General features: G+C 42.2%; 1 protein-coding gene across 1 annotated transcript; it reads right to left on the bottom strand.

The window, feature by feature from the left end:
- Window positions 1-2,189: 2,189 nt before the first annotated feature.
- LOC131224326 (uncharacterized) lies at window positions 2,190-2,969 on the bottom strand. Its single transcript, XM_058219846.1, has one exon. The coding sequence runs from the start codon at window positions 2,967-2,969 to the stop codon at window positions 2,190-2,192; it is 780 nt and encodes a 259-aa protein (XP_058075829.1).
- Window positions 2,970-9,534: the final 6,565 nt, after the last annotated feature.

Here is a 9,534-nt window from a genome sequence, read left to right as displayed (position 1 = left end):
GTATTGTTATTTGATTGTAACGCATCCAAGAATGTGAAGAGCTCGTGTCCTGCTGTACTGTCGACCAGTTGGTTGATCCTGGGGAGGGGAAAGTTGTCTTTGGGACAAGCTTTATTCGGGTTCGAGTAGTCCATGCAGACCCGCCACTTCCCGTTAGGCTTCTTCACAAGCACAACATTTGCAATCTAGTCCGGATAATGAACTTCCTCAATGAAACCTGCGTCGAGTAGCTTAGCAACCTCTTCGGTGATTGCAGCGTACCACTCGGGTTCAAAGGCCCTTCTCTTTTGTTTGCCTAACTTATGCTTTGTTCATAACCCCAAGTGTAGGGTCACGATATAGTAATAATCTCAGTAAGACCGAGGTCAAATCCATAGGGACTGAACATGTGTGTATTCTGAATTTAACTAGAACTAGAACTAGATGAAGAACTAAAACTAAATCTAAATAATTGAAAGAGTAATTGTGATTAAAGTGATTAAAATTAACAAATTCAAAGGTGGTAACTAGGGTTTCCAAGGATCCACTTGTAGAGATCAGGGAGCACTCTTACTTGATTCAAGTCATACGATTGGAATTGGAGTCCTATCCTATCTAATTAGAAGATATACAATTAAGGTCAATCTGAACTTTCCTTGACCTAATTCTCAATGGAGGAGAATTGTGATAATTGGAAGAGATTCCATCACCAAACCATGCCCATGAGACGATGGCTAACAATGGGATTTACCAATCCCATAATCTCAAAATCAGGAAAAGAAGATACTCAAAGTTATTACAGATCTACTATAATTTGAGTCACAATAAACCATTAAGAACTGAAAGTATTCCTTTAAAATCAAACTAAAATCAAAGAAGATTCAACATAGACATGAATCAAAGTAAAAGAAATATCCCATCACGCTACAAGCTTCACCTCTTAGCCCTAGCTAAGAGGTTTAGCCAACCATAGACATGATTGAACTAAAATCCCTTAAGAAAAGCATAAAAACAACTAAGGAAAATGAATAAAAACTCTTGGCAATGGCTTTTCCACCCTTTTTCTTCACTCCTTGAACCTTAAAAGATGCCTAGGAACATCCTAGGGACTCTTATTTATAGTTTTGCAACTCCAACTTTCGCATCAAGTTGGAAAAATTCGAAAATCGCCTCAAATTTATGCAGTCCGTGTGTTGTCTGCGTAACTTTAGACAAGTTTAGGAAAACCTTCGACCGGTCGAGGGCACCTTGGACTGGTTGAAGATGATGGAAATTAGAGGATTTTATTACTGAAGTTCAAGTCGAGGATTCTTCTACTAGTCGAGCAAGATCCTTAGACTAGTTGAAACGAGCATATTTTTAGGATTCCTTTTCTTCACTTCAAGTCTTCAATTATTTCCATTCCTCACTTGGTTTTCTTAGATCTTTGGCATGTGAATTCTTCATTTTTGGTCTCATAAGATCCATCCTTACTTTGGTGATTCTTGAGCATTATATCTATGCTTTTAGCACCATTTTCAATCCAAGCTCTTAAATTCACCTTACAACACAAACATGATTAAAATAGGACATTAAGCATTATCATGTTCATAAAACTAAGTAATAAATGGGGTCCAATATGCAATGTTTGACCCTCAACATGCTCCGGGTCCACGTTCAGCCTGTGGACTATTACCTCGGGAGCAATGCTTAGCATGTCATGGTGGGACCATGCGAAGACGTCCCTGTGCTGCCGTATAAATTCCAACATCTGTGTTTGCTGATCAGCTGCTAATGATGATCCAAGCTGAACTATTATGGTCGGATTAGTATCATCAAGTGGGATAATTATGAGGTCCTCCATGGGAGAACCCCTCCTCCGAGATGTCTTCTCTAGGGTCGAGCATATTGATTGTAAGGGCTTATTTCACCAAGCCCTTTCGAACTGCCACAGTAACAACGTTGAGCCTCCCGCTGATCTCCTTGGAGGTAGCCGATTCCTCCCACCGCAGGGAATTTCATCATTAAGTGATATGTGGACACCACTGCTCTCATGAAATTGAGGGATGACCGTCCGAGGTTGATGTTGTACGACAATGGTGTATTTACTACCAAGAAGTCAACCAGCAAGGTGACTTGGTTTTTCCCTTCTCCTGCTGTGACCGGGAGAGAGATCGCTCCTTCCGAGTTACCTTATCACCTGCAAAGCTGTGCAGCTGAGTTCGAATAGGTCAGAGGCACAACCTATTGATGCCCATCTTATCGAATGCCTCGGAGTATAGGATGTCGGCTGAGCTCCTTGTGTCGACTAGGATGCGATACACCTTCCAATTAGCTATCATCATGGTGACTACCAGGGCGTCATCGTGGGGATGTTGAATTCCGCGCGCGTCATCCTCTATAAATGTCAGGCTGCATGGACTCATCTGAGGTTCCTTGCTCGACTTGTCAGTTAAATGAATGTAGTGCTCGGGGTCAGTACTACGAGCATGAGCCTTTCGGGCTTGGTTTGAATCCCCACCTTTGGAGGGCCCCCCATATATTGTCCGGATCTCGGTGCCATCGTCCGCTGCTCTGCTTAGCTGCTCATCCTTCCGAGCCTGTTTTTCTTCCTTTATGTATTGACGCAAGTGTCCCTTAGGAATGAGATTTTCGATTTCTGCTTTTAGGTTGACAAAGTCAATGGTGTTGTATCCATGGTCACGGTGAAAGCGACAGTATTTGCGCTTGTCCCGTTGGCCTGCATCTGTTTTCATGCAGCTTGGCCATATTAATAGCTTCTTGTCTTGAATCTCCAAGAGGATCTGCTCCAGAGATGAGTTGAGAGGAGTATATGAGCTGAATCGACTTTCAGGCCTCCTACTCGGCCTTTGGCTGCGAGATTCATCCTCATCCAACCTCTTTTTGCTTGTGCTCGGCTGAGATGGGGCGTCTTTACATTTTTTTTTAAATCTCAGGAGGAGTTTTCGCATGCTGAGCCCCCTTTCGAGAGCTGAAAAAGTCCTTAACATTTGAGTATTTTTGGGCTCGGTTCATGTATTCTCCCAACGTAGTAGGAGGGTTTTTCCCTATTGAAAATAGGAACTTTCCCTCTTTAAGCCCGGAGATTCTAGGAGCCAGAGCCATTTTGTCAGAGTAGTTATCGACCTGCATTGCCTCCCCATTGAATCGAAGGATGTAGTCCTTCAATGCTTCCCCATCTTTCTGCTTAATAGTGAGTAGATGTGCAGAGGGTTTCCTACACTGCTTCCCCAAGATGAACTGTGCGAGGAACGCTTTACTGAGCTCGGCAAATGAGTCAATCGACTTTGGTCTCAATTGTCAAAACCAACCTCGTGCTGCTCCAGTAAGCATTATTGAAAATGCTATGCACATAATTTCCAGAGGCTGACTGAAGCTTCATCCACGAACGGTAAGACTGTGTTCGGTAGGATCCCCAGAACCCGAGTAGGGCGTAATGGGAGGCATTCGAAACCTCAGAAGCATTACTGCACTAATTATTTCGCTGGTGAACGGGGGCTTAGTCTCCTCCATCATCGCTTCTGTGGTGGCCAGGGTCTGCGTGTGGTACGTTTGACACATTGTGTCAATCTGACTTCGTATTTCTTCGAGCTGAGTCTCCCACGGGTCTTTATTCTCGGTAATTGCTTCCCAAGCATGATCAAGCTCAGGAGTCCTTCCATGTCTCCTCCACTCCAATTCATGAAGAAGATCGGTTGGAGTCAGTGCCGAGGTTTCAGAGACATGTGTCGAGGCTCGATTCGGCGGCTCCCGTGCTCGCGTTGGGTTCCGACCAGATGCGCCTCGTGAGAGGCCTCTAGATGCCGAAGGGGCTGGACATTCTGCAATTGTTGGAGCGTTCACCTCCTGATCAAGAGGTGGGAGTTGTCAATTCATTTGTTGTCTCATCTGACTGACCTCATGACCAACATTTCCACCTGGTTCTGCAGTGCTTGATACTTTCCTCCTCGGTTCCTGAATCACTGAGTAGGCTCTGTAGACATAGAATCTATTTACAGCCCAGAGGTTGAATTTCACACCCTAGACGGCTCAGGATCAGCCACAACAATTGGTGCATGTAGCTTTTTCTTTCCTTTCGCCATTTTCTCTAGTAAAGTATGAGTGGTTAATATTCATATTCCCTCAGACGGTGACAAAATGTTGATGCAAAAATCTGGTTCACTCTCACCGAGCCCTGTAAGCCTGCACAAGAGAAGGACAAAGGAGACCCTAGATAGAGCAGGGGACCCTCCGATGCCAAAGTCAAGATAGGAATCCGAGTCTAAGTAGTGTGGGTAGGTTTTGGGTGAGAGATTTTGCATACCTTCCAATGTAGATGAGACTCTTATTTATACCTTCTAGTTTGAGTGATTGTGTCTGTCATTCTCAACACGACTACCTCCATTAGGTACGAATGATGCGCATGCTGATATTGGCGGTTACCTCGCAACCGTGCGCTAGAAATCACTTCCCACATATGTTACTGGAGTTGATTCCTCAGTGTGATTGTAGATCATGTCCTCATCCGAGCCGACCTTGAAGTCTAGGTCTCATCTGCGACAGTCCAAGCCCATGAGTGGGCTGACCCTTGTCGCTTGTTGACAAGGGTCTGGTAGGAGGCAATGAGTGAAGTGTGTAATGGCTTCTTCTGAATTGTAGGCTGATGTGAAAGCTCTACAAAAGAACTTGGAAGCTGAACGTTTATTATTATGACTAGGTCGGAGTAGGAAAGCCACTAGCCAGCCATGGTTCGGCTCATTTAGTTTCGTCACCCGACCGGCTATGGTGAGCTCTCTCAACTGACCGGGTCGGGCTTTCCTTGATTGGGGTCGGAGTATACCTGTTTTGGTAAGGCTGCTCGATCAACCGAGCCGAGTTCATGCCTACCGAGATCGGCCCATATTTTCCATAACAATATTCATATGCCATCCAGACTATTTTTTAAAGTCATTTCTATTCCTATAGGTTTTGAGCTGAAAACATAAATATTAGCATGATCCAAAAATTTTGTTTTCCCAAGAACGTTTTAGCCGTAGATGTTTAATCCTCACATTTTTGTGTCATGCAGCCTATTTAAGTTTTGGATGTGCCTCAGTTTTTGAATAATGTATTAACATGATCCGGAAAAATAGTTGTGCCGAGTGGATTTTTAACAAACATCGCGGTGGGTCCTACTTAGTGTTTAGACAGGAAATTACTGCAACAGGTGTATCACGGCCAATCCGCGTTCGTCGTGCTCCAGGGATTGAAAATTTCGCGGCCAGATTTTTTGGTGCATTGGCTGAAAGGATAGAGTAAACGCGGGTCCACAGTCTGTAATTGCACCTGTAAAATAAGGGAACTGCAAAGACGGGCGAATGGACGATATTAAAGAAAACAAAATAAGAAAGCAATAGTCACCGTATAGAATAAGACAGTTCGACCTCATTTCCCTGTGAAACACGGACTTTTCTAAAAGCATTCGGTGCAAAGTAGATGACAGGTGAATGAAGCATACACCTATTACGTAGATAGCCCACTACACCGCCTGTCACTATCTAGGAACAGACAGGGGACCTAAGGGCCACTGTGATGCATGGGTTTTATCCACACCGAGTAGTACTCAACCCATCATCATTCCAAAATTAAACACAATTACCAAATCTAACAAAATCCGGCTCCCTTATCAAGTCGGCCTAACACCCAGCTCTATGGGGCCACCATGGTTTTTTGTGTCTTATCCATTCTTAAATTTATTTCTTTGGATCATTTTAGGATTTTAGGACATGAGCGTCGGAAACCCAAAACTCAAGTGGGCCACTCCGGTCAGGACTGTACGTCCAGCAATGAAAATTTAGTGGGGTCAATGGGGTTTTAAATCAGAATTAAAATTGTGTTTTACATTTAAGTGGAAATCACGTTATGAATGAGTTGGATGTACAGATTGAATATGATACAAACATTAGTGGTAGGCCCATAGAGCTATGGGTTACATGGGATCCGTTTAACCGTGGTTGCACGGTAGATCCTTGCGTGTTTGGGCGTTGGGATTGGAAGGGATTCGGTGGGATGGGATTCAAAAAACATGATTACCCTGTTGCCATGGGACAAGAATAATTCCATGCTTTGTTGGTAATCCGGTGGTACATTGAATGGATATACTAACCATCATTCGAAGTTATTGAGAATAACACGCATGTGTTATATCTAGACCGTTCATTTGTTTTGTAACCTCATTTTATGGCATGGGCCTAAAAATGAGGTAGATCCAAAACTTATATAGCCCCATTGAAGTTTTCAACGGTAAGTATTCAATCCCCGTTGCTTTCTATGGTGGGGTCCACTTGAGCTTTAGATTAACCTGATTTTTTGGCCATGCTCTAAAATAATCTCAAAAAATAGGTGGACGGTGTGGATCTAACCTACACATCATAGTGTGACCTACACAACTTGCTAACATGGAGTGAAATTGGCATGGGACCCAATGCAATTCCATCTACAGCTTTTCCATCCTCCCAAAACATGGAGTGGAATTGGCACGGGACCAGATGCAATTCCATCCCACCTAATCCCTTCTAATCCCAGCGTAACCCTCAAGTTCACCCAAATAGGATCAGGCGTGGGTCAATCCGGTCAATGCGTGTATAGTTTTGTGCCGTGTGGCACAGAATTCTAGCCCAAGATAACTTCTACCTTCCACTCAAAAAATAAAATAATAAATAAATAAATCTTTTTATGGCTTTTGGAGGCGTCTGATACGATGGTCCAACGTGCACTCCTCCACATTCACATTTACACGTGGTACACGTGATAACCATATGTGGGGACATCTTAACCATGCATGAGGTGACCCACCATCAAGATTATCTGATAGAAGGTAGAGCAGAGCAGGAGAGAAACGAGCCACGAGTGTACATGGAACTTGGATCATTGGCATGCTTTCGAGACCGTCCATGGTTTTAATTCAGGGTGGTCAACCTGATGACTGGTTTATATTTTTGTGAAAGGCCATCTGCACGCCAGATCCATCCAATTGACGGCTCAGATGTCACACACAGGTGACAATTGGCACGAGTTTCACCTTCAGGTAAAAGGTGTATGCGTGCGGGTAGCACGACTCAAGTCTATTTTGGGCGCGGATTGGAGGGGGCAGGGATAACAGCTTGGTGTGTAAGGCCCTGACCGTGGGCCCAACTCGATGTATGTGTCGCATATCCACGCCGCCGTCCATTTTTCCAGATCATTTTAGGTAATTGTCAAAAGAGTCAAATCCAAATTTGAGGTAAACCAGACAGTAGTGATTGAATTTCTACCATTAAAAATTTCTTGGGGCCACGTGGATTTCGAATCAAGCTGCCATCCATATTTTCTCTTCATCAATGTCTGTGTGACCTTATCAACGTATTGATAGCAAATGAATATTACGGTAGGCCTTAAGAAGTTTTTAGTAGTGGGAATTCAATCACCACTGTTTTCCTGTAGTATAGTCCACTTAAGACTTAAATGAGGTGGCAAAACTGATGGACCATGTGGATATACAATAAATACACTGAGGTGAGCCCTATGGCCAGGGCCTCAGCTACTATGCCATTACCCTGCCTGAACCAATGCCAAGTATAGCGACTGTTGCCTTTAAATTTGGGTAATCTTTCAGTCACCCAAACTGTTTGTCGGACGGCAGCAAATGAAAATTATAGCTTCATTTATTTTGAGCTGGAACAGTCACCATATCCAACTTTCCATAATCCATGGGTTGAATGATTCAACCGGATGAATTTTGCTTGCATTCTCATTCAAGTGCTACGCTACCAACCCAACCATCGGTGTCATTGAAAAAGGCTCGTATTTATTTTAATACCTGCGGATGTATTATTCAAGCAAACTTTCAATAGTGAAGTGACCCTTGTGTCAACATGTATTGTCTGTCTTGTCCCTCCTTCGCCGGCTCTTGTCGTCGCCTCTGTGGACTATTATTTCTTGCACTTTATACACTTCAAATGCTACCAAAATATCAGCTTAACATTCCTAGGGCTCACCTTGATGTTTATTTGTCATGATCCTGTTCATAAGTTCATGTAGACCCGGGACGAAAGGAAAGCACAAATATCAGCTTGATCCAAAGCTTCGTTGGCTCCAAGAAAGTTTCAAGGGTAGGCATTCAATCCCCACTATTTCCAGTGGTGTGGTCCACTTGAACTTTGGATCTTCCTCATTTTTTGGTTATGCCTTAAAACGTTCTTTCAAAATGGATGAATGGTGTGGATATAATACATACATTATAATAGAGCTCATAAAACTTTGCCACATCAACACAGAAAGAGCGTCCGAGCCAGGTCCCAGAAATAAGGGTATTATGCTCTAATTAATTGAGCCCGCTATATATGTCAAATTTTAACTATGAAACCTTTTTCTCTCAAACTTGCTCCTGCACAAGTATGGCTTCTCTAATAAGTGATCCAATATTGTTTTTAGTCCATTATATATTCACACTGTATCCTACAAACAAATAGCCCAAATCATTGACTTTTTAGGCGTATGCCCAAATCTCTAATAAGTATTCTGCCAGTCACGTGAGGCACCCTATTGAATCACCACCCTTTTGATAGAAGGTACAATTTCTCTTTATATAATCATTTTTAAGAAGACTTATCTTGGTCCCATCCAACCATGCTCTGATTGTGGTGGGGAGTTGGACCAGCCCCTTATTTAAGTGTGAGGCCCAATTAAGCAAGTTCAAAACCTTGAGCACGTCGCTTTCTCCCCCCATCCGCACCATGATCAGTAATGATAGTAGGATGCGTCGGTGGGTTGCTACAAATAAATTCATCCTTATGCCATGATCATAGATATTGGTATGACAACCATGTTTCAATAATCCATACTATATACAACGTGGGTGGCTTTTGAACATTTTATCTTTATAATTAGTTTTTCTAAGATGTGCTTTGAATATTGTTAAAAGGATGTGACAAGATATTTTGAATGACATCATCTATATTTTGGAAACTAAAAATATGTGTTGTTATGAGATGCATGGTTTAAATTTTGTCTGATAAACTTATGGATGTCTTAGAATTCATTGTAATCAAGTATTTTTGTCCCTTCAATTCTACTCAAACTTGACGTAGGGATGAATAACTAATCTAAATTCACGGAGCTTCTTTGGACTCATCACAGAGACTTCTCGAATCCATGAGAAAAAGAAATAGAAATAATTCTAAAATATTTGAAATAAAATTGTTGATGATTGATAAACATGTCTACAACCCTTTAAATAGGGATACCAAGACTTGTAATAAGTTTAAGAATTAAACTATAACTAAAAATCCCTAAAATTTGTAACTTACTATAAATAGTAAAATTTCTATTTATAGTAAGTATCATATGTGGCTTAACCACGTTATTCTCCTAATTTTTCTAAACACTTTTCATGTTGGACACAACTCCTAAAGCTCAACTAATGAAGAGTTACAATTAAACCAAAACTTACAAAAAATAGTAAAACGGGTAATAAACATAGAATTCAACCATCGATATGATGGAATCTTGCAAATTTGGTGTGGGAAACCAAGCAGAGCCGGGTTGGTTGGCTAAAGT

This window comes from Magnolia sinica, chromosome 13, assembly GCF_029962835.1.
Source record: "Magnolia sinica isolate HGM2019 chromosome 13, MsV1, whole genome shotgun sequence".
NCBI classification, from domain to species: domain Eukaryota; kingdom Viridiplantae; phylum Streptophyta; class Magnoliopsida; order Magnoliales; family Magnoliaceae; genus Magnolia; species Magnolia sinica.
This window is presented reverse-complemented; position numbering and strand designations above follow the sequence as displayed.

Excerpts from the sequence above, each read along its gene's own strand:
- LOC131224326 (XM_058219846.1), bottom strand. The coding sequence starts at position 2,969 with ATGTTAAGGACTTTTTCAGCTCTCGAAAGGGGGCTCAGCATGCGAAAA.